Genomic DNA, 26891 nt, shown 5'->3' with positions numbered 1-26891 from the left:
TCGACAATGCTGGGGAATAACATACATAGTGAAATTCTCAATTTAATGCAACTCTTAAAGGTACAGGAAAACCCCTCTGGATCTAGATCTGGCAGCCCTAGCTGTTCTCACAGCCTCGATTAAGCACTGAAGTGCTATTCAAAGACAATTTGGATTAGGCCTAGGAAACAGGAATTAATGAGAAAATAGCAGATGGTATTGCAGTACCTCTTACTTCATCTATGCAACCTTGAGCAGTTTCTATACATGTGAAAGCTCAAGGGCCCCACCTGGTAACAGGATAATGATCCTAAATGTGCACTTGTACTCCATTACTATGCACAGTGATTAGAAGCATCACTCCTTTTTATTTCCATGCACCTCTACATTTCTCCAGCATTTAACTGTGACTACATGACACTCTCTCTGCTTCTAAAACAAGGCACATGCTAGAGAAGAAAAAAGACAACAGCAGGCAAATTATTTATCACTCGAAAGGTGCCAAGTGAGCTTAATAAAGGTGACATCATCCTCTTTTGCCAATGACAATGGGCCTAACAAGAGTATATAATCAACAAACCACATAGCCAGATTAGCAGTGGCAGGTGCAATCCCCCTTTTTTCTAGAAGTAAGTCAACATTCGCTTCCAGCACAAAACTATTCCTTTTATTACAATGTTAAGCAGAAGTTGGCTTCCAGAAGGCACTGCAGCTGCTGCTGCCACTTCTGCAGATGCTTTCATTAATTTTATCAAGGACATACTGAAATAAGTGCTTATTCAGCACAATGGCTGCTTGGAAGCAGCTGGAGGCATAAAACAACGTATTTGGAAGGAGCTACAACTAAACCCAACATGTAGATTAAAAGAAATTAAAGGGTAAAAATTGAAATGTATTTAAGGATGTAACCCAAATCCAAGAAAAGCAAGAAAATTCACGGTTACAGCAAAAATGTTTTCTGCCAGAAGAGTGCTCAGGGGTGGGAGTGGGCTTCCCTCTTTTTCTTGCTAAACCTAAACCTAGTTCATTATCATGCAAAAGAATACAGTCATTAAGTTCTGCATGCATTGAGATTGTTCTCAGACAATAGGGTCCCAATAGTTACAAATGTGCAATCACCAGCTGAGATACAGAGCCTCCTCTTAAAACCTTTGTTGCCTCCCCTGTCCAATTATTGCCACACTTTTGTTTTTGTTTTTCGACATGTTGCAAAATTTTGAACATTTTCTCCAACTGTATCACTTCCACAGAGTATTTTGCAGGGCAAACTGTTTGTAGAACACACACATTTTATTCATCCTTATTCAACTCCCCCAAATAAGAACTCTCTAACACTAATACAGTGGTACCTCGCAAGACGAATGCCTCGCAAGACGGAAAACTCGCAAGACGAAAGGGTTTTTTGTTTTTTTGAGCTGCTTCGCAAGACGATTTTCCCTATGGGCTTGCTTCGCAAGACGGAAACGTCTTGCAAGTTTGTTTCCTTTTTCTTAACACCATTAATACAGTTGCGACTTGACTTCGAGGAGCAACTCATAGCACGCGGTGTGGTAGCCTTTTTTGAGGTTTTTGAAGACTTTGGTGATTTTTGAAGCTTTCCCAAAACTTTCCTGACACCGTGCTTGGATTAGCTTCATAGAAAACACTACCATGCTAACTCGGAAGCCAACTTCAACATAGATGAATTTTCTTGTTGGTCTTTCTTTATTTCAAGTATCTGAATGTGTATGTAGCAGGTTAAGATTTTCTTTCCTCTTTGTTGCATTTACTGTACCCTGAGAACCTTTAGGTTCTATGGAATGAAGGGCAATCTGAAATTCCAATTTAAAAATAGTGTAAGTCTGCCTGATCTTTTTTGCATCTCTTATCTGGAAGCAGGTTAAGTGACTTTTCGCACTGCCATGTTTTATTGCTGCCAGAATCATCTCCACATTCACATTGACCAAAACACCAAAAAGTGCAATATAGGAGCCAGTTAACTGAGGAATCTCTGCCACATTCACTTTTGAGGATGCAACTCCCTTACAGGCCTCAGCAAGCTGTGGTTTAGTGCTAAAAGCCACAGGGACTGCAATGATGCAAGCAAAACAATACAACTATGGGTGCACTTGCAGACTTGTCTCACAAATTCATACTGCTAGATTTTGGTTCAGAAAAATATCCACCAGTTTAGTAGTAGTATTTTGATCCTGGATACAAATAACAATGGGGTATTAGTTTCCAGTTTTCTAGAACTGAATTCCTATTTTGTGACAAGGGGTTGTAATCTTAATAGCATTGCACAGCTGACACAAAGGCTTCCATCAGTGGAACATGGACTTCCAACTCAACAGTTCTATGAAAGGAAGCAATTTTAAGTGATTTCCCCTCCTTTAAATCTGCTCTGAAGGATCTCCCAATCCTTCAGAACAGATTTCGTCTACAGGGGGCAGGGGAAATGGCTAAAAATTGCTTCTCTCCCCATTATGCTGATGGACACCTTACAGTCAGCTGTGCGATACCACTGGATACAACCCAAATATTTTAGAAAGTATGCATTTCCACCTCCCTCCATTAGTTAATCCAGTGAAAACAGATTTGTGGCTTGAATTAGAATAAGGGTAGGTGAATGTCAAAAAGTTCAAGATCCTACGCACACATGTTTGAGGTGTCTGTTCCTATTCCTATTGGCCCTAGTGATCTGTTAAACCTAAATACAGCTATCTATAGAATGGTGTAAAATGGCTACATGAGATCCAGTCTACAGTCTCTGAAGCTATCTTCCCATCCCCACCCCGGTTCATTTGATATTTGATGGATATATTAGCATTTGAGCATTATTTTTGATCTTTATTTTTAATAGTTCCTTCCTAGAACAGCTGCCTGGGATGCCAATCTCTTTTTCCTCAGTCTTTTGTAAATATTTGAAATAGCTATTCATTAACAGTTGCACATTTATTCGGCACTGTTGTTCTGCTTGTGAACTGGAATTAGCTTTTATTCTGCCCCCTCCCCCCTCCCAGCTTTGGCTGAGCTGGAGAAAGCCTGCTGCTTAGGTTCAATCTGTCAAGATTCAAATTATGCTCCAGCTGAGACCTAATCAAAGGCGTCTGACCCGGTTTGCAAATAAACCAGAAACAAGAGTGGGTTTATTTATTTTTTTCTCCTTTGGGGCACTTGGTCTGCAAATGAAAGCAAAGCAAAAACAGATTACAAATACAACTTAAATTAAAAGCAGCACAACTTGTACTTTTATACGAACTAAATCCCTCTTTTGGCAATGCTGGAGCACCCCACGAATGTGATATGGATCATAATCTTGTAAAGATCTGGTTTATACAAGACATATTGAAAATAAATATCTACACTTATTTTAACACAAGTGTATGCCATAAAAAGAAGCATAAACGTTCAGCAATCAAGCTTCATTGATACGTATATCAGTGTTTGCCAAATAAATGCATAAATGTAAAAACTCTCTAAAGAGCACATGAAACAGATTTTATGTGTATGCCACATTCATCACACATCACTTTACATTTTCATTTTTATAATCTGATTGTGAAATTTATCTTTCATGAGGATTTTATATCTAATCAATTTTGCAAATTTAACTCCCTTAAAACATTTACAGGTAGATATTCCCTTAACCAGCAGTACTATTGTTACATATTACTACTACTACTACTACTACTATTTACTTATACCTCGTCCATCTGGCTGGATTTAAATCCTGATTATCCTGCAACATCCATCGCTATCCATTTTTACACTTTTTGAATATGAAATAGCTTTAGAATTGGTGGAAAAAAGTAGAAATGCCCAATATTATGTGGAAGTTAAGCCATACATTATTACTGCCTCTAGGGTTGACAAGTTCCAGGTCCTCAAATACTGGCAATGACTACAAAAGATCAGTTGTACCAATTATGCAAATCAGCTGTGCCAAATTAGCATACCCAGTGTGTACAGGTGCTTTGTCTCTGCTCCACCAGAACACCAGAGGCAGTGAGAGACAGGGCAATTGCTTTCCATCACAGGAGAGAAGAGCTGGTCATCTCCTCCTGCCATGGGTTTTCTTCAAAGAAACAACACAAACCAGAGCTGTGTCTTAGTGTCCCTGCTTCTCCAAGCTACTCTTAACAGCACAGGATGTGTGCTTGTATGTGTGTGTGGCTACAAAGTTCATTTTCTTATCAGTCCTGAACTCTTCTATGACTAGATACATAAGAATTAAACATAAAAGTAGCTTGTCCAGTTAAGCAAAGGCTAGACTGTAAGGGATTGGAGGATGCCTGTATAGTATCCTCATAAAAACATTTCTATACTTGCAATCATATCTGTCACCTAAAAATATGCAATTATTCTTTCTCATTCAATTACATGTTACAAATTGGTCTAGAATCCAAGGTTCCATTGAGCCAACTGAAATCATAGCTAATCAGAGACCACAGAAGCTACAGCGCTTTGAGCCACAGCTTACATTTTTGAATGCCATGCTGTCCCCACTGTTATCCATGCACAACTAACACTGTGTTTATACCATATATGCTGTGCATGGAAGTCTGTTTAGAAACTGCAGATAATGCAAAACGCAGCAGCAAGAATGTTAATTATGACTGGTTGTATGGGACATATGCTGGTCTTGGGACAGCTGAGTGGCAGCTGATCAATTTCTGAGCACAATTCAAAGTGGGGGTTTTTTAATCCCCCCAAAAGCTGAAGGACCACCTTCTCCCAACATTAACACAGAGGTGGGGGACTTTTTCGGCTGTGGGCAACCTTCAGGGATGACAGAAAAAGTTGGTGGAGTTCCGACTCATATCCACTTCTCTGTCCTCTATCCAGGTCAGCTAGGCAAACACACTGAGGAAAGAAGTGAAGAAAGGCCTGCAGGGACTGCGGCTGGGGAGAAGGTGCAGCCTGTGGACAATCACAAGGGCCAAATAGCGAAGTACGGATGGCCACATTTGGCCATTAGGCCTGAAGTCTCCCACTCCTAAAAAGAGCTTTGTTTTTTGTCTCCATACTGACTTGAGAAACCAGCTTACTTGCCTGGCATAATAATAATAATAATAATAATAATAATAATAATAATAATAATAATAATAATAATAATAATTTATTTCTACCCTGTCCATCTGGCTGGGTTTCCAAGTGTATGCCAGGAGAAGACTTATTTATTTGCTCGGGCCTTTTAATGACTGTGGTTTTTAATGCTGGACTTTAATCCATCTGCTGCTTTTTGGGGGGAAACCTGCCTGATTACATTGTATTTTTGTTTTATTTTGTAAATTGGTCTGAGACTCATGGCTGGAAAGCAGCTAATAAACACTTTCAATAAATAAGAGTCCAGATACAAATGATGAATGCCAACTGTATTTAAGTCAATGGGAATGATCTTTGACTCAAACAGCATCTTGGGACTTAACAGGTCCCACTGCAGGAAGGCCTGGCCATGGTCTTGCACTGCAGTGGGTTGAACTAGATGGCCCATGGGATCCCTTCCAACTCTACAATTCTGTGATTCTATATATGCAGTAGTTACAGCTCAATTGGATTACTGTAACATACTTTGTGTGGAACTGCCCTGGAAAACCATTTGGAAACTTCAATTGGTGCTGCGAAAAACCTGACTGAGCCAAAGTGTTGGGATCGTGTGTCTCCATTATTGTATGAGCTGCACTGGCTTCCAGTCCATTTCTGGGTGCAATTCATGATGCTGGTTATTACCATTCCCCTTTCCATCCTGTGCTGCCTGGTAACTTAGATAAAACTCAAGTATTCATGGGGTGAAATCAAACCCACACATAAACATGCTGTTATTTTTCAAGGGAAAAAGAAGAATTTCCAGCTCTCCACAAGAAAGCCTGCTGAGAAGGGAGCATACTGAAAACAAGCCAACATTAATCTGTCTAAAAAAGGTTTCAGCCACAAACTAAGGTGCCTTCTCAACCCTGTGCCTAAGACTTGCCTTCAGACTATGAAAAGCAAGCAGAAATATCATTTAACAAACAAGCCACTTGCTTACGCAACATTTCTCTGTTGTCTACCATACTGTAAATCCATGGAAACCATCCTATATACAGACATTTACCACAACACAAACAGAAATATTACACAAAATCCAGAAGCAATGTTCAGCCTCTGAGCTGTGCTTCTGGGAAGGTTTTACGAAGTTTAGCTGGTGAGTAATACTTTTTTTTTAAAAAATGTGATTTTGAAGGTGGCCAATGTTACATAGCATCAAGTAATTTCCCCCCTTTTACTCATCAAACATACTTATGTAGGAATGTATCTTAAAGTTCTTGCCATTTGAAACACAGGTTAATATAAACAAAGTGGTAAAACACTGTCGCCATTGTCAAGAAAACAACAACCCCTACCCTTAATTACATAATTTACGTACACATATTCTCCAGATCTATCATCAAAATCAAACTTTCCATGAAGATATTTGGCTCAATTTCTTAGAACTCAACGCCCAACCAAAATGAACCTTAAGTATAATGGACCTTTACAGATTGCTTTTGTGGCAGGGAATTCAGTTTCACATGTACTGATGTAATATCTAAAGACGTGGCACCATATAGGCAAGGCCTCTCATATCAGTCGTCCTCACCTGAATGTGGCCTTCTCACCTGTAGTCCCACCCAGAGTACGTTAAACCTATAAATGTCACAGCTGATGAAGCAACAGCTGTCATGCTTCTGCTGTAATCTATAAAGAGTGCCAGAGTAGATTTGATCTTCTTCATCTCTTGTTTCCTCTTCCTCCTCTGTCTTTTTGTTACCCATACCTCTCCCTAGCTTTCCTTCATAGTCCCATCATACTGCCACATTTCCTTGTTCTATCTCAATAAAAGGCCACATACAGTAATGGAAAAGCAACATTTTCAATACAAAACGATGTCTTTCCTCTTCCAATGCAGCTCAGGGAAACACAAAACCCTCATCCCAGGTTGAGAAATGGTGAATGACACAAGGTTCACATAATGAGAAATCTCCACAGTTCTTGTGCAACATTTTATGAGTTATGCCACACTAGCATCATTAAATCATAATAGTACCATCAACTTCATCAAGATTTTGCAGAGGCTTTAGAATCAGAGATATTCTTTGGCAGCAGGATGGATTATGGTGGTCACTTCTGAAAGGCAATGGTTCTCATTTAGCCTATCAAACAGATGAAATTTCTCAGAGACAAAGCTATTGCATTTAAAAGGTAAAGATAACATAGCATTACTAGGGTCTGGGCATAACTGTAACTAATTGCAACCCAGATCCAACAGAGAGGAGGGTGTTCAATACAAGACAGAGAAAATTATCAGTTTTGGCCTTCCTGCTCTTGCAGTGCTAATAACCCAATTAATAATCAAACTGTTGAAATAAAAATAAAGGCAAAATCACGTAAACGCCTTAAGAATCATGGGATGGGGAATAAAATCACAGTTTCCTAAATAATAACACTTCATGCAATGCACCTGTACCTGCTTTCAATTTCCCATAGAACACTTTAGTCTGAAGGGTTATAAATGAATAATCCTTGATGAAATCACAAAACAGGCACACTTTCCTATGGACAAATATTATTTAGAACAGTCACTTGCTCTAAGACGGCACTCCAAGGTTGCCAGAACATATTTCGATTATTTATTTATAGGGTTTCCAGCTATAAAATAAGTACCATTTGAAAGTATGCTGGCAAAAGGTGAATTCCACCCTACCTTTCCAACATACTCTTGCATCTGGTGTTTTAAAACACACTAGCATTTGAGCAACCCTAGGAAAGCTAATATTTCTCATGTGTTTTCACACCGCAAAGCCACTAGAGTACTACACACAAAACTGCCATTATGAAGAAGCTTGCCTGTGGCTGTTATCATTTGCTGAGTCTTGTGGAGATATTCTCCATGCCATCAATAATCAAACAGCAGCAGATTCTGGACTATGCTCATAGTTAATAGAATTTATTTAATGTCACAATCCAAGGTAGCCTTATTGGTTTATAGTATAGCCTCTGTTAAAAACATAGCTTAATATGCTTGTTTTTGTGTTGCACAGTAGTATTCATGGCTACCTAAATTAATAATAGTCCGAAGTCTGCAAATACATTTGTTTTTCCTGAAGAGCCATTAGGAAGCATTACATGGGATAATGAAAAAGAACAAACCCTAATTCTTCATGCTGTCCTGTGGAGCTTTAAGAAACCAACAGACTGGTATCAAAATATTTATCTTGGCATTAAGTGTTTCTACATTAGCAGAGTCAGCAGCCAAGTCCTGAACATTTTTAATATACAAAAGGGAGCAACAAAGCAAATTTTAAGTTAACCATCTTGAGAAGGCATTCCTGTTCAATCTGGTATATCGGAACTTTTGGGGCCAAAAGTATGAGAAAGGGGTTGGAAGAGATAATAGAATAAAATAAGCTACCCAAGTTATCTTAAACCAAGACCTCACATAAAGTAGGGTTGTTTAGTGAGTACATTTTTTAGCCTTCTGCACAAATAACTTCAGAGAATATTACAATAATAGAATCAATTAATAAATAAATTACTTGCTGGGCAGAGCAGTGGTCATCCAGTTATCAAGTGGCTATCAAGTGTGTCACTCATGTCTTGAGTGTATAATGAAAGCATAACGACATTTATTAAATAAGGCACTAAATGATCTTCAGCAAACACTACAGTCAAAAAATATTTTGGATTTAATCAAAAGCAAATACTTGCACTGCCAAGTACAAACAGGCTCCCTCTTTGTTGACCTTCCTTCCATTATGCCGAACAACATGTCACTTAAAGTCTTAAGGGACTTCAACAAAAGACAGTGAAACAATGCCATGATATATAAATTGTTTAATGCTACGCCAGTTAAGAAAAAGGGGGAAAAAAGTCAAAGCAAAAAGATCCCAACGTTGCTGTATGTCAAAAAAGAAACCCAAAACAAACTTTAAACAATGGTAAAGAATAAGACGGCAGTATTTCAAAGCAAGAGGATAAAGGGTTAGATATACCAAACCTTACATTGTCATCAGGAAGTTCTTAGTAGGAAAAGCTCTATGGGAATGAAAATCAAAACTTTGTAGTTTTCTTTTCTGGTGAAGCAAGTAGCAAAGCCCACACAGAAAAGAGCATGTGATTGAGATCAATAATTGAACCTTTTTCTCCTGGGCCTCTGGCTACTTAAAACAAACCAGACATAGACATAGAATCACAGAGCCGGAAGGAACCCTGAGGATCATCTAGTCCAACCCCCTGAAATGCACGAATATACAGTTGTCCCTTATGGGGTTTGAACCTGCAGCCTTGACGTTATCAGAACCAGGCTCTAACCAACGGAGCTATCTACAGCCTTACTGGAAATTAAACAACCCAAGTATGTAAGAACACCACCTGATGTATTTGCTTTACTAATAAATCTACAACACAATCATACACACGCCTACTCAGGAGCCCCATTATGTTCAACGCAGCTTACCACCAGGAAATATGACTACAGATCTGTAAGACTGCACTTCTTAAGTGTCCATAGTATTTTTTCAAGACAGGAGGATGGGGAGAGAACCAGAATGCCCCCCAAGACCTCCTAATAGTCCTACCAGGTCCAGCGGGCACCAGCTGCCACAGCTAATGAATTCAGGTAAATTCTGGATATGTTTATCTAGCAGATGCATGGGGAGGATTGACAGTAGAATGATACGGTAATGCACAGCACTTCAGTACATGTTACCATTCCAGTTTACATTTCAGCTAGAAAACTACAAGAGTGAAGTTTTGTTTTCCCACAAAATCCTATCTTTGGCCTTTGCTGAAACTACAGTGGAGCTGGGAAGACAGAGGTTTAACAGCCCTTTCAAATGCCCTTGACTTGGTTAAGCTGTTGCCACTCAGTAACTAAGCAGCTTAGAACCAGACAACAAAGTGTTGAGAGAGCCTACGGTCAACAGCATAACGAGATTTGAATTTTAACTTCCTTATGCAACTTCTATTGAATTGTTTATTTATTAAATTTCTATACCGCCCTTCACCCAAGGATCACAGGGTAGTTCACAATATAACAATTAACAATGTGACAACATGCTTTACTGGTATAAAAAAGGCTGAACAGTTTCAGATTCCTTCAATAAAAGCCACTGGTTACAGACATGTTACACTTGCGGCTTATATGGAGCAATTCCCATTTTGCCTGATGCTGATCATCTTACAGTACTATGGGCTGGTTTTTGTGTGTGATTTTGGTATGTTTAGCACAGCCTTTCCAACCCTGATGTTGCTAGATCATTATCTCTAACCACTGGCCATGTCTGCTGGGGATGATGGGATGTCGTAGCAAATACTACTATATACACACTGATATAAATTTGATAGATCAAACCAGATTGAAGTTTTAGAAAACAAAAGAAAACAAAAAAAGCCTACCTTGAAAGGATTGTTTGGCTCTGTTTACCAGTTCTTCAATAGGATAACTTGCTAGATCTCCTCTGGCATGCTTAGTTTTGCAGTAGGTACATGCATTCAAACACCTAGGGAGGAAGTAGAAAGCATTACTTTATAAATCAGTTCTCCCTAACCCCACAACATATTGTTAAATGCAGTTGTTTAAGCTTCAGCACCACTGCCAGATTGCCTTCTGCTGGCAGTGGTAAAGTCTAAAAGAAGTACTTGAAGAAATACAGAGAGTCTAAAAGAAGTATCTGGAGAAAAATTAGGTGAGCAGGTACCACAACTTTTAAAAATGCACAGCTGAAAAGTCTGCTAGACGAGCACAAAAATAATTTGCAACAGATCTTGATGTTCATTGTACTGAAAATGAACCCATCTCCCCAGTAAGCCATTCTAAAATTTCATTTTCCCCACCCCAGTGAATGGATTTTAATCTGGTTAATAGAAGGCTATTAAAAGTTAAGATGCTCAGTGCTGGTAAGCTTCTTGTTTTAACTCAGGCCAACAGCTGAATAGCAAAGGATATACTTCTCTTGCATTTTCCCCCACTTAAATTCTTTCCTTATACTCCAGTTCCATAAACTTCCATAAATATTATACAAAGCAGAAAACCTACATCAAGAAGGGAAAATAATGTCCATCATGTTTTTAGGGATAGTAAACCTGCTAAAAAGATAATTCGGTAAAGGTACCTGGAGCTAGAAATGGTAAATACGAGGAGTGAACAAGATTATGAAGTAGCATGAATTAAGACAAAAAGATACATAAAACCACAACAGAAAGTAAAATAATGGTTGATTCACATTACAGCGAAGATTACACAGCACCATATTTTCTAGCACCACTTTCCTTTCAACTTTTAAACGGAACTGAATCTGAAGTGATGTGCCTCACAGTTGGAAATCAGAACAACTATGACAGAACAGGGAAAAAGACTTCCCCAAAGTATGGCTCTCATCTGGAGAAGAGAATGAAAACAGACAGTCATAGAGACATTAAAAAAGATAAAGTGCTTTTTGGAGAAGGGTAATCAAAGAGCTCAAATTTTATAAGCCAATTACAGCCCTCAGAGTGCATTTAGATGCCCACTTTATCCATCTCTGCTTGTAGAAACCAATGGTACGCAACAGATAAGAAATTGGTTCATTTCTAATCCAACTGGAAGTAATATGCAATTACACAACTGAATTTGTGTCAGGGCCTGGGGGCTAATACTTCACTTACTGCCGCAGGCTTAAACAAGTCATGCGATATACAGCACCCCAGAGTAATGCTGTGTTCCTGGTATAGCAGTGCAGCTAATGCATCACTGCTGACGCAAAGAGAAAAGCCATCCATCAAGGGTCTCTGGAAGATTGCACCCTCTCCCTCCTAGGTAGACTGTCACAGCAAGGGGAAGTCTAGCTTAGCTAAAGTCATCAGCTTGAGAATGAACAGCTTGAGGGAGCAAGTTCATCTCTTTTTGCTGGAAAGAACTCTGCTCTGACTGGGGCCCAAGAAACACCAGCGAAAGAAGATGCATTTGGCTCCCACTGGATGCAAGTATCTTTTAACGTTTTGTTCTGACATTATCCAACTGATGATTTCCATTCCCTCCACTCACCTTCTGCAATGGCTCATATTTTTTAGATCATAAGCCTGAGGTCAGGGCTTATTGTTTCAATTTATGTATAGCGTCCATGTAACACAGTCACTAACTAAACTAAACACTAATGCCAATCCTTAGCTTGCCTTCCTCATGGACTCATTATTTTACAAGATTTTCCTTCTTAGTATTCACTAAGCCCAACAATGATTAATGCAAAGAACCTCTGGTGGACTGAGGAGACCATAGCTCAGCCTGCTTCCTGGGAGTAAAAAGGCAGAGTTTATTGCAGGCTTCGTGCTCTCACCTTTCAAGCTGTAGCATTCAATGGCACATTCCCCTACATCTCTAGCTTTTGCTATCTTTTGCCTCAGACAGGAAGGGCAGTTAAGTATCAGGAGGAGCCCCAGAAGAAAAAAGAAGGGCTGCCTTATGCATAGTCAGATCATGGACCTATTAAGTTCAGTGCTGACTAGCAGCAGCTCTCCAGCGTTTCAGAAAGTTTTTGTCTTTTCTAGTACTAGCTGGAGATGCCATAGATTGAAGCTGGAATTTTTCGTATGCAGAGCATGCACTCCATCATGGCAGGTTCAGAGGTGGCAAACACTATGAAGAGTAGATTAATGATTATGCCAAGGAAACATCTCATGGTAGCTCTCTGGATATCAGTTCTACTTGGATAAGAAAAACACTAGTCACTCGTGCATGTGTATGCACATGAACCGTGTAAGTAAAATATATATTTCACATATAATGTTAACAAGCTGCTTATAGTTTTATTGTGGCTTATTGAGGTTGCCATTTTTTGTTTTTGGTACTAGGAAGCTTTTTCTTACCATAGTTTTGTAATATCAAGGGATGATATATTGATATTATTGTATAAGACTGAATCTATGTATTTCATTATTATTTTGTTGTAGGTTGCCATCAGGAATCAACTTAAGAACAGTGCTTGAAATCATCCAGGAGACAGGTGCATTTTGTGACTGGGAATTGTCTGATTGCAGACAATTTGAAAAGTCTTGGTGCCACGTATGGCAACTGAGATTCAAGATTAAAATTGTTGCTGCTGGCACAGAGGGTGCAGGAGGATAAATGCCTCCCTGCCCAACTCCAAAGTAAGATCATTAGCTGCTGCCTTCCGTGCTGTTTTGCCTTGTTTCACCTCCCCAAAATGCTAGCTCGCTGATTGCTGCCTTCCATGTTCCACTTTGCCTCCCCTCCCTACCCCAAACAGGTAAGTTCAAATCTAGCACAATACTTTACATAACATATCTATTTCACACACATACACTAGTATACAATGGTACTTCGGGTTACATATGCTTCAGGTTACATACGTTTCAGGTTACAGACTCCGCTAACCCAGAAATAGTGCTCTGGTGGCGTGGCGGCAGCAGGAGGTCCCATTAGCTAAAGTGGTGCTTCAGGTTCAGAACAGTTTCAGGTTAAGTACGGACCTCTGGAACGAATTAAGTACTTAACCCGAGGTACCACTGTATATAAATATTAAATATGCAAATGACCTATGGTTTTAGCCACAATTGCAGAGGCTGAGTCCTATTTATGCTTGTGGTGTCCAATTAAAAATATATTAACAATGCTTCACTGATGTGAATTGTGTATTAGTTCATACATTTCAGAAAAATAAATAGAAAGTGTTGCTGCACTTGGAAAATAGCGACTAGCCATCCTGTTTTTGCGCCCGTAACCTAGGTTCCAGGATTCATGCAGTGAATAGCTTTCTATCCCAGTTTCTAACACTACTTAAGAAGTGCACAAATCTAATAATTTTGTAAAGTTTTAATACAGCAAGCGAGTGTATTAAAGAAAAGCAAAACATAATTAAAGTAAGTAAAGAAATACAAGGATTTGGAAGATGACAGGCTACACAAATGTCTCTCAGGAGCTTGAGTCCTTGCTTCAGAAGCTGATGGGGAAGAGAATGAAGGCATTTATTGCAAACATATAAAAAAGAAAGGTGGTGATGAAGGCTGTCTTTATGCAGAACAGATGGACTAATTGACATTTCAAAAGCAAACTTCAGCTCAGACCAATGGGGAAAAACTAAAGACCACACAGATGTGATACTATCAGCAATCCTCTCAAGACAGCAATCTGGGAACTGCAACTGTTACTCAGAAGCAAAAATATGGCAAAAGGGACCGCTTTGGCTGCCTAAAACAAACGGCTGATGCAATTTCTATTTTGTGGCTCAAAATTATTATTGACAAGTAGTACAACTGTGAAGTAGCATAGCACAGAGGACTGGACATTGACCAGAGGGGCTAAAGCCCCAACTCATTAGCATACTTCAAATTTGTACCTCTGGTTCACTGTCCCGTGTGTAAAGAATAAATTTTTATGATAGCTTGGATGCTGTGATGACAATGTATCTTAGAGAGACAGAGCTGGCTGAAAAAGAATGATATATTTGTATTTAAAGAGAATTATGTATCTTAGAAGTATTACTTAATCTGTTTAGGGCTCAAGCTACACAATGTGATATAAAAGATGCTTTACAATTCATAAAAGCACCAAACATTCCTTAAAAGCTCTAAGTGACATTTATGATGAAGACGCTTGACCTTATTCTAAGACATCAACAGCTGGTTCCAGAGTGGAGCAACCCTTGAAAATATAGCATTCTTTTAAATAAGAACAAATCTGAGGGTATTTAGACTCTCCAAATTAATTTTTTGTGACTTGGGAGATTTACTGCAACAGCCCAGGTCTAATTAAGGCTGTGCCAGGACTGAAGAGCTTAGGACGAGGCAGGGACAGCCTTATGCAATAAAACATGCTAGGTAATGTCAACAGGCAGATATGTTGGCATAAGTGCTTAGAATTGCTGTGTATAAATTATCAAGGTTTAAATCCATTATCATTTTCAAATTCAATCATCATGCTTATGAAAGTGCACTAAGGGAGTCTGCACAATCTACATGCGGGGTGGGCAAGGAGACACAGAGACAAAACCCAGCCTAGGTTAGAAAGCACTTTTAATTTTACTGCTATGGCAATACCCACTGAACACACCATAAAGTATCTGCCCCCACTCTCAATATTTACACAAGAGCAGAAGGTTCTTTAGTTATAAAAGGTTTTCCATCAGTAGCAATCTGGGAAAGGACACTGTTCTCTTACTCTCCCAGGTACCTTTCCTGTCCTGTTTACCCCCCCCCCCTTAAAATAATGCCTAATACTTTTCTGATAGTACTTGAACAAGCACCAGGCAGCATGTACAAGATGGAACAATTTTTTAAAAACAAAAATCACCCACAGAAGAATTCATAACATTAATTACAGAAATTTTTAATTCCAAAACTGACAGAATTTTGATGTTAAGAAATGATTTCAAAAACAAGAAAATGCTGCAATTCTGGCAATGCATAGATGCGCTATGGTAAACAAACCTGTTGGATAGGAAATTTCTGCAAGTTGTAAGCTGTTCTCTTGGTAGCTGGTGGAGCTTACGTCACATTATGGACCAGCGGAGAACAGTGGAGTAGATTGAGAATCATGCCCCTCCCCTTTTGTTTGTGTTCTACTATTTTATAGAAAGTTGACTTGGAAGTTCAAGACATTATGGCTTTTGCAGGTTAAGTAACAAATTAAGTAAAGAAGTAATGCACTTCTAGAAATCATATGCTGGTGTGGCTATACCTAAAGCTGGAGTATATTGTTTACATTACTCTCCCCACCTCAATTCCATTACTGCCCCCTTTTCCTCCAATCTACCAGAATGATGGAAATCACAGGATTCCCTTACAGTCCTTACTATACCTATTTTTGTACAAAGTCAATCTGCATCAGCACAGCATAACTGGATTATAACATGGAGGAATAGTTTTAGCAGTTATTTATAAAACAAGAATGGCTATCCCCACCACACTCCTGTGGATTGAGTAATGCACTTAGCAAACCAAGAAGTCCTCTAAGATTAACAACCCCTAAACCAGCCATATAGAAAACTCAGCTGAAAAGTGGGCCGCTGCCTGTGATAAGAGCTATTGTTTTCACTTCCTCAATGGCTTTTTTTTAGTCTTTCAGAGTGGTTAAATCGCACAGGAAACATTAGGCTTCAGTTAATTCTGAAACATATAACAGGTTCTTTGGATAAAAGGTATTGTTTTAGTACTGGTCAAAACATCCGGAAGAAAGGGGTTAAGAGTTCTATGTGAGTGGGGCATGTTAGCGAGCTTAATTTAGACAGACAGAGATAGCTATCAGACTTGCTTCAAAAAAGAAAAGAAAAGAAAGTATGTCAGTAGTCTCTGTGGGAACACAGCTTCTGAATTGTGTAGAATAATAGCAAAAACACCGTAAGCCATAAAAAAATGCAACACCATGTCTTTGAAAATGAGCTTCCTACAGTGACACTTAGGCAAGATTTTTCTCTTCATATTTCTGCTACAATTTGCACTAGGTTCTCAAATAGTATGAAATTGTACCAGGAGCTGGTACTCAAAGCATGTTCCAATACTACTAATGTTGCTAGCACCTTGTTTTCTCAAAAGGTGATCTAAATTACTAGCAACCAGTAACTGCCATAAAAATTTGAAGCCAGCTTAGCAGGAGAATGCTACTTATGTGGATTCAATAAACAGGCTTTTATGGGAAGAATTTTGCTTCTCCTTTTGAGAGGAATATGCACAGCTACAGTAACACATCTAGCTGCCCCAAATTATGCTTAAAGCTAATAAAAAGGTTTAATATCTGAAGTCCATTGCTCTCTTGAAAGTTCAGAAGTAGCTAACAATATTTCTTTTTCTAATTTCTAATTACAAGCACTCTGTGAGGTAGGGCCCTATTGCAAAAATTTCACAGATTGGGGAAAATCATTTGCTCTGTGGAAAATGTGCAGAGGAATGATCAGAACCTTCTATAGATGACAGATGATTTTAAAAGGGTCTTCTCGGTAGTGGCGCCCACCTTGTGGAACGTCCTCCCATCAGATGTCAAGGAAATAAACAACTATCTGACTTTTAGAAGACATCTAAAGGGAAGTCTTTAATGTTTGATCTTTTATCGTGTTTTTAATATTGTGTTTAATATTGTGCCCAGATGGGTGGGGCATTGTTATATGCAATAAAATAATTAAAATTTGGGGGGAAGGAATGTTACTACTCCCACTGCCAATAACAATAATTATTCTTTTTAGGGATTGTGAACATAACCCAAATTTGTGTGTATATTCAATTTAATTCAATCTTTCTGTATTCTTGTATGTAGTTGATATTTATGTCCTTTCCTTAATTTTTTAAAAGTCCTGTAAATGACAACTTTGGCCCTGAACATTGCTGGATAGAGGAAGAGTGTGATAAAGTTATTACCAATAACTAAAGAAAGTATTTTGGGAAAGGGAAATGAAACCTTCACTTACTTATCAGATCAGCCTAAATCAGGAATGTCCAAAGTCCATTTCATTTCATCAAATCCGGCCCTCTTTGAAAAAAGTTTGGGTACCCCTGGCCTAAATGATCAACCTTTCATCTTTCTTACATTTTAAATGTTGTGTTTGCACCTGTCCTGCCACATTTTCATATCTCAGTTACCAAAAACCAGTCTGATTGTCTTGATGTACCTTGGCCCAATCTTGCCTTCTTCTTTTAAATAACTCAAGCCTGGAACTATTCCAGGTCACCTGCAACCAGGTATTATAAAAATAATGTCTTAAATACACTCTTTGAAAAAGAATAGATAGATACTCTTCCAATCTGGTGTTCAGCTCATGAGTCAGTCTTAAGCAACTGCAACTGTGCAAGATAAATCCGTTTCCTCTCTTTCTGAAGCAGTGGCTTCCTGGCAATACAGATATGACAAGGCTTTTTTATAAGGCATTATACAATAAATTAAGAAAAATACACATTGGAGCATAAAAACCAGTTCAATGAAGTACAAGCAGGCACAACCTTCTAGTCAACCATCACAAAATGTTCCCAAGTTTCAAGAATAAATTTGTGAAAATTAACAAGGAAGAAAACAGATGTGAGCTAAATGAAAACCTGTGATAAAGGTAGATGGGGTAAAAGTGTATGTGATATTGCTCAAATTGTTCAGTAGCTGAAACTTCTGTGAGCTTCTACCCAAACATCAACTTTTCCTCTTGACATGGATATTGTGCCTTTTACACAGGATAGCTCAGAGAGATAGCTCAGTTGGTAGAGCATGGGAGTCGTAGAGAGGGAGAGATCTCAGGGTTGTGGGTTCAAGCTCCAAGTTGGGCAAAAGATCCCTGCATTGCAGGGGGTTGGAATAGATGAGCCTTGTGGTCCCTTCCAACGCTACAGTTCTATGATTTTACATACTTGTGACCTTTCTGAAGCTGAACTAAAGCTCCCATCACGGCTGACCATTGACCATGCTGACTGAGGTTTCCAGGAGTTGGGATCTAGTAACCATTGGAGGGGCACAGGTTCTAGGGTGACAAGCAGAAATGCAGCAAGTGAAATCATTCCCACCATTGAGGGCATACACTTTTAATCACACACCTGTTAAAGGCATACAAACCTTGCAACAAAAACAGCTGGCAGTTGGAGGCAAGTAAAGTCAACAAGCCTTCCCCCTGCAGCTAACTGACACTATCTGTCCTGAGAGAAGGAAGAACAGAGCAAGCAAAGCAAGCAAAAACAACAGCAGGGCCTGCTCTGATCAGACTGTCCCTTCCCTTGGGCCAACTTTACGTTTTATATCATTTATTTGTTTTAGTAAACTGCCTTGGGAGCATTGCCTAAAAATGCCATATATAAATACAACAAAAGCATGAATAATAGTAATGACTGAAGCAAGCCACGTTCCACATATATTGTTGATGTAATCTTTGCTTGCAAGTTTTCCATTTCCACATATATATCTCTGTATTTCCACTGTCTTAACTGTTCTACAACTGCCAGTGGAAAGTGAAGTAGCTATATATTCATAACCAACAGGAATTATATTATATATTATTATGAAGGCTGTTTCACACTTTACGCACACCATGGCAGATGCATAAACTGTGTGTCAATGCGCTCAGGAGCTCTAATTTGCCGCAAGTCCCTGACATGTATACAATGGATATTTATAGAATTATGCCTGTCAATCACACTTTTGTGTGTCTGCTACAGGGTGTACATGAGGGTAGCTGCTGGAAATGTGATTGCTTTGTAAAGTAGCTCAGACAGTAACACACCTATTTGGCTCAGTATTGGAAGCTGTGAAGAAAGTTTGCATTGAGATCTCTACCAAAAGCTAATATACTTTGGTCTAGTGCTCAGAGATCAGAATGTACATCTCAAATCTCACAACAACTTTATTGACTATCTGTTTGTTTCTGGTCTCAATTTAAGTGCTGTTTTTAAAGTCCTAAATGATCTGGGACAAGGTCATCTTAAGGACACCTTGCTCCCACAGAGACATGCCTGGACTTTGAGATCAGTCTTGTAGGCCTTGCTCTTGGTGCCATGATGAGGGCCTTTTCAATGGTAGCAGCATGGCTCTGGCACACTATTCTAATGGTACAGTGTCAGAACGCCCTCTCTAACCTCCTTTCAACAGAACTTAAAATTAAACTTTTTTTGCAGGCTTTCAGTGTTTAATTCTGCTACTGCCTCAATTCTGAGATTTAGCCTTAATTATATACAAATAATATGTGTGTTCTTAGCAGCTTATTTTAAATGATTGTTTTGTTTTGCACTGTACTTTATGTGTATCATAAGCTGTTCATGGTATGATTCTAAAATAATAGGATATAACCAATAATTATATTCAGCAGCACGGTCTAACAATTTAAAAAGTAAAATAGTTCAAAGCATTTTAAATTTGTACATTTACTCTGCCAACTATGCATCCTCACAAAAAATTATCTCCAAAACGTAGGCCATTTGACACCAAACAGCCTTTCCATGCAAAGAGCCACAGCACCAGCTTGCCGCCTTCTGCAGGTGGTGGAGCCAGTCAATGTACCATTACTGCAGCTGACTTTCTGAGAGTACAATACTCCCAGGCCTCAGTTCCCAATCTCATTGCCACACTGCGAATTCTTCAAGAGTAAAGGACCATTCTGGACTGCAGCCCGATGCAAATTTAACCAACCTTAATTTTTAGGCCTACTGAAATCAATTATCTAAAAACATAGAACCTTTCTTGTGACCTCTGCACTTTTCTTTATATGACATGACTGATTAGGACATGACTGATTAGGATTAGAAAAGGTGAATATTAATATTTTCTCTTTACTATTCAAGCACACTAACCTCCATTCCTTCGCTTTAGAAAATAGTTAACCTGCACTGCAATGTTCTGCATATTTATTCTGATAACTTGTTTTGTCAATAGCTATTTCTATAGTCATATAGGGCCATAAGAAGTTCAAGCGTCATCTTGTTGTCAAATGTCTAGTTGAAAATACAAATAGTGCTCGGGCACAATTGACAAAGAACTGTACAATAGAATCATGTGATTTTAAACAGGTTCATCTAATTCAATGAATCCTGGTTTATTAAACCTACAGTGAATATGGAATTCACACCTCTGGATGAAACTTATTTATTTCTAGTGTAAACCTGCATCTGTTTTTCTATTTTCCTAATGTTGGTTCATTTCTCTCTTTTGCCATGGTTTAGGACTTAAGCTAAATCAATAAAAATATCAGGGAGAGGAATGGTTATTTACCCTCAAACCATGGGAAATAGTACAGTGAATCAAGCACAATCTAGTTTGCAGAAAGTACGCCAACAAATGAGGATAGTTTATCAAAGTAAAAAGAAAAACAGATTGGCAGAAGCTGGGAAAAGCAGATGACTAAGCAACCTCTTTTGTAAACATACTCCCAGCTGTACTTTCAGCCTAATAGGAACTCAAGTTGTTGAGCAACAAGTTACCTTGCTCCAAGGTAACTAAGGCTTTAAAATGAGTATATAAACACACATGACTCACACACAAACCCCAAAACACAAGCATACTAGACGTTTATCTCTTAAAAACAAGAGAGACACCAAGTCTCGTTCCGGGCTGCTATATAAAGAGATCATGGGACTGCCAAACGTTTGCTGAGAATTTAAAACTAAATTAATAGATGTGGTGAGTGGCACATTCCTGCCTGACCTTTGCATAAACTGCTCTCTAATTCCCCCCCACACTCCATCTACAAATTGCCTTTACACAAAAACAAAAAGAAGAAGGAAAGAAAAAGTGAAAATTGCAACTTATTTTGGGACACTTGAATTCCAAGGGCCTACATGCATTCACCACAACACACATAGGCTCCATATACATTATCCCCATCCTTGAAGTAATAAAAGACACAGGACCTATTTGGAGTGTACAAGCTTAGGACCGTGGGTAAACAGAATTTCCAATGTGCAGAGACTGAGAGTGATGAGTGGAAGGGACTGGGAGATACATCCTCAACACACCCTTCCTTGGAGATTTTTAAACAGAGGTTGGATGGCCATCTGTCATACATGATCTAGTTGAAATTCCTGCATTGCAGACCCTCAGGGCCACTTCCAACTCTACAATTCTGTGATTGCACAATTCTATGACTTATCCGCAGAGGACTATGGGGGAATAGCACTAACTCAAATCAGACTGCTTAAGCTCAGTATGTTGATATGCCATCAGATGACCCAAACAACAACAACAAAATGCAGCCCAATTAATGACAGGACAGCAATGGATGAACACCAGCCAAAGGACAGGAAATGTCAATTCTTGATACTCTAGAAAATGGGACCATCTGTTTTCAAGCACACAGAAGCCTTGATGTTTTCAAATGTAAGACTAGAAACCTACTATTTAGATTGCTATTCTGCATGATTCTAAGAGAGAAAATAAGAGAAGATGACATTCCTAGAATGTCTGCAAAGTCAAACTTTCCTGTTACAAATGAAGACATGGACAACAGCCACACAGATACTTCTAAGGACTGGTAAACGTGCAATACTGGGGACTGCTTAATCTATGTTTTTAACCTTTGCTTAAAAGTATAACTAAAAAGAAATTTCTTCTCATTCTTTCTTCCTACTTACTAAGAGCAGAGAGAGAAAGAGCTAGCAAGTGGACAAAAAGCAATGCTACTCCCCTTTAAAAAGTGGAAAGGAAGGAAAATACCTCTTGGGCTTTATAGCGGGAAATGCACTGGGCCTTTGTTCCAAGAGAAAAAGTGACATTACACAACACCTTTGAATAAACTACTCTTGGCTTGGCTCAATAAAAATGCAATCTGAAGCAGTTTGAAGCCAATCTGCGACCAACATGGCATAAAGATTTGGGCACATATTTTGTAAGTCACAGCCAAAAAGAGATGACTACATTTCTTTAAAATATATGATGTCAGCCACTTAGATTAGAAAAATAATGGGACAGACTGTGATCTGTGAAACTGTCTTTCCATTCTGTTATTGTTAACTATCTGATACCATGAATATTTGATATACTCCAGCTGGTGCTCTTGCATGCTTCAGGCCTGGCAACAGATACTTCAACAAGTTACAGTTAGACAGGAACGATGGCTTCTGCATTTAAGATAGTTTAGTTATCCTTAAATAATTCAAAAGCAGGAAATCACAAAACAGTTTTTACCTCACAGAAATATACCATATCCTAAAATGCATAGTTTTGACATTTCACCGATCCTGTCCTACATCTAAAGCATGATTTTCAGGTGCCTTTTTGTTGCAGTTAATACAAAAACTACTTTAGAAATGAGTGGGTGGGGAGAGAGAAAATGATGCATGTTCACAATCAAAAATACAGGTTTTCAGCTGCCTAGCTGCTCAAGAACCAAATAATTTTGACTAGCTATCCATCCCTACAAGAATTAGCTTCTAAAAACATGCTGCTATTACCAAGCAATCTGAAATATAGATTCAGTCTTGCAGCCAATTATCTTATTGGAGCAGTAATAAACTTTGGCTCTCATACTTGGCATTTTCTGAAGGGAGTAGAGATTTCTACAAAAAAATAAGACCCCCACAAAACAGGAAATGATCTCTTACCAAAACTCTGTATTAATATTAGAATTCTTACTCCTGTATAATAAAATGTGGTTACACAAATTAGCCACTCAAAAGGCGGGGTCCCCCCTTCTAATATTATAACGAGAAAAGTATTTCTGCTCACATGATTACAATACCATTTCTATGGTATCAAGGGGTCTGGTTTGTTAAACAAAACAACACTCAAAATTACTTTTATCAATATATTCATAAGAAATTCTGTCAGGTGCAGAGTCTGAATGCAGAGTGCTAAAGAAGGTAATCAACAGAAATTATTTTGACGAGAACCAAAAGAGTAATTAGCCTTTGCTTAAAGTGAGCTGTCAGCACTTGCTTCAGTACTTTTCTATTTCTTGCTAACAAAGAGGGTCTTCTACTGGGAAAATAAAGGCCAATTATAATGAAGCATTTTACGTCAGCAGGCAAATTTCATCTATGAGTGCCATTCTGAGTATGAAATTCCTCTGACTTACAAACAAGATTTAGGAATCATAGGTCAAAATTATATTCTCAGAAAGACTTAACACAAAATAGATATGTAAATTCTTAAGTCTGCAGCCCTGTGTACACTGACACAACAGTGTCTCCAATAAATGCAGTGAGATTTACTTCTAAATGTGAAACAGATCCAGTTGCAAAGCTATTGACAATAACGTTCCTTTGAGATACTGGGCAGATGCTTAAAATATTGCATTTATATGCAATTTTTGAGACTACAGTGAATTAAAAATGCTCACTGAGAGTTTTAGCTAACATAGGTTGCAACGAAAAATAGGCCATTGATTAGTGCTTTGGCTATCCTCCAAAGGGTGTGTGCGCATGAGCATGCATGTGCTGGGGAGTGCGCACCCAGCACATACCACTGTGCTGAAAAATGGGTTGCAGGACTAGACAAGTAGCCATTAAGTTACCTTGATCCCATAAATATTCACAGCTGGAATGACAAGTAATTTAGCTAAGTTCTGTATTTGGAAAGTCCCTCCTGTTGGCCATTACAGTGAAACATGAGGCGTAGAAGGTTGTGCAACAGCTTCACAGAGACTGAAATACCCGCAAGAAAACTGTGGAGACAAAGCATTATCAATGACAACTTGCCATGCCTTCTCTCTGCCTTACACTCTGCTACATCTGGCAAAGCAGCAACTTAACCAAGGCAAAATAAGCTGGGGTAGCTTGAAATGAGAGCACAGTGAGACACAGGTTATGAAGCTGCATTCAGTTGTGAGCTCAACCTGAAATATTCAAGGACCATTGCAGCAGATCGTGGAATTAGGCAATTATGTTTATTCATGTAAGAACACTACTGCAATAAGGAAATTAGCAGACCCTTAACCACTCCCTTGTAATAAAAGTATGCTGCCTGTGATCGGTAACCACTTAGAGGTGGCCAGGTGCAGCCCCTGCTGCTACTACACGTGAACACATTCTCCCCATTCTAGAAGATGACAGCATGCAGATGCAAGCACGCACTGCAATTTCCACAGATGGAAACACAACAGAGGCAGCCACTGGTAAACTCTTCCTCTCTCCTGGCTGAAGAGATGCTCACATGAGCAGGGGACAGAGGGATCAGAGCATGAGGATAGTTGAATGGCTCCCAATACTTATCTGCAAGGCTGCCCAATCCGTATCTGCTTGCACATTTCACAGTGCACATCCCAAGGGAAGAACCCTCTACCCTGTTGTGTATTTAAAAACCACTGTGCTAAGGGCCAAAATGGATATGCTGAGGGAGAGCTGTGATCAGTATCTCTAGTCTCTCCCCCCCCCATTTCCTTCTTCTTATAACTAGTTAACAACCCTATTCAAGCAGCTTCAGGTGGAAGTAGTGTTGAAACCTTTCATTCTGCACCAATTCCCTTGATCTATATCACCCTCTCCAACTGCTACTGGGGAGAAGCCAGAAAACCCAGAAGCTCCAGCTTCTGTGCGGGTTATTGTTTTGGTTTCTTATTACGCTATGCATTTTTGTGTTTTTATATTGTAAACTGCCCTGTAATCTTCCGATGAAAGGTGATATAGACATTTAATTAATAATAACTACTGCAAACTGTGGCTGCCAGAATATATTGGCCAGTGAAATCATACTACAGTGGTACCTCTGGTTGCGGATGGGATCCGTTCTGGAGCTCCAGTCAGATCCTGAGGTTTTTGCAACTGGAGGTGCCTGTTATGTGCATGCGTGAAGCGGGAGAGCACATCTGCGCACGGTAAACCCGGAAAAATACTTCCGGGTTTGCCATATGCGTATCCCAAAGGATACGCAACCAGAGGTGCTCGTAGGTAGAGGCACCACTGTATACCAATACTGGTCGCCTATTTACTTCTGGGCCTAAAGTGCTCATCTATATAGACCAAAATAGCTAGGATTGCCTCTCCTTATATAATTCAGCCCATGTCTTAAGAGTTCTTCTCCACAGTCCACTGCTGGGTGAGACTGTTAACCAGTTAAGACAGGTCAATTCCATATAATATTGCTTCTCTTAGGGAAAGGTATGTGTCCTAAGAACATACTAATGGAATCACAGTTCAGAAAAGATACATGGACCATTATTGTAATTCTATAATATCCAAGTCCTTTAGTGCAGAGGGAGCCAACACGGTGCCCTCCAGATGTCTAGGACTAGAACTTGCAGCACCCCTAACATCTGTATTGTGTGTGTAATTGCTGTTATTTTTTTAGATATGCAATTTGTGTGTTTGTGTGTGTGTTTATTGTGAAATCACCTTGAGATGCTTCATAGGAAGCAATATCAATATCATCATCATCATCATGATTGTGGCAGCTCCTAGTCATGTTGGCTATGCTCTACGCTTTGCCCCCAGAATTGGGGGCAATATGCTTCTGACTACCAATTGCTGGAGACTGCAGGTGGGGAGAGTGCTCTTTGCTTGGTCTCTGCTCGCATGTTTCCTATGGGCATCTGGCTGGCTACTATGAGATGGATTAGATGAGCTACTGGCCTGATCCAGCAGGCTCCTCTTATGTTCTGAAGGGCTGCTGTTAAGAAAAAGCAAAGGGCCAACTATTTCAGTGCAACCCTGCCCAGTGGATAAATTGTAATTCACAATTCTAAAGGGGATGCAACTAACAGGCACAGTAGCAGGTCTGGCAGCACATTCCTTATGTAAGATGCCGCTGGAACGATGCTGGATTAAGATAAACTTTGAGCTACAAAAACTGCACATGTTGGCTGCTCTTACCCCTTGGGGCAAGTGTGGGAATATCAAACTAAACATATAAATGCATAAATCTAAAGAGCAATGTTCTTTATAACAGCTCAAACATATTCAGTGATGTAGAACTTCATAAATAAAACAAAGAAAATAATCTTAAAGTACTTAGATTAACAAAGCTGTGGTTACATATTTGGACAAGTAATTGGAAAAATACTGTGTGTCAGAGATCCCATTTAAATAGTTTAATTAAGAAATAGTATCTTTGATGTATTCCAGTACCACTGATACATGTACATGCATGTGTGTGTACACATACCTCTAGAAACAGACAAAAATAAAAAAAGATTTTGCAATTATTTCTATGGTAAACAATTATTTTTTTCCTCTCTCATCTCCTAACTTTTAAGCACAAGTTGTTTTGATTCATATGAAAAAACGTCAAAACATTTTATATCCTTTTTGCTCTCAGTAATGGCTTCTCCATTTAGCTTTTTCATTTTTAATTACTCTTTGAATACTGTGAAAGAATGTGCATGATTACATTATGGTTCAGTTCACAAGTAATGCTAAACCAAGCTATGGCTTAGTGTGAATGTGAGAGCCCCTGGACAGGAGATTGTGTCTGTTTTCCTCCTTTGGTCTTGCTGATTCTGCACTGCTATGAGCTCAGTCACTGTATATTATGCTCTAGGAGGCTTAGTTTGGTCCGAATCGAGTAAACACTTCCAGAGTTAGCACTAAAT

The 26891-nt window shown here is 39.0% G+C and overlaps 1 protein-coding gene across 4 annotated transcripts in view; it reads right to left on the bottom strand.

Annotated features, from left to right (window-relative positions):
* Window positions 1–26891, bottom strand: part of CDKAL1 (CDKAL1 threonylcarbamoyladenosine tRNA methylthiotransferase) — a 239059-nt gene that overhangs the window by 122952 nt on the left and 89216 nt on the right. For all 4 annotated transcript variants that reach the window (XM_081206418.1, XM_081206417.1, XM_081206419.1 and 1 more), the window contains one exon: window positions 10378–10481. In XM_081206418.1, the coding sequence (XP_081062544.1) occupies window positions 10378–10481 (104 nt within the window). The remainder of the gene's footprint in view (window positions 1–10377; window positions 10482–26891) is intronic.

The sequence above is a fragment of the Podarcis bocagei genome (genome assembly GCF_964188305.1).
Source record: "Podarcis bocagei genome assembly, chromosome: 8".
NCBI classification, from domain to species: Eukaryota; Metazoa; Chordata; class Lepidosauria; order Squamata; family Lacertidae; genus Podarcis; species Podarcis bocagei.
The sequence above is the reverse complement of the archived record's forward strand: the minus strand, read 5'-3'. Positions and strand labels throughout refer to the sequence as shown.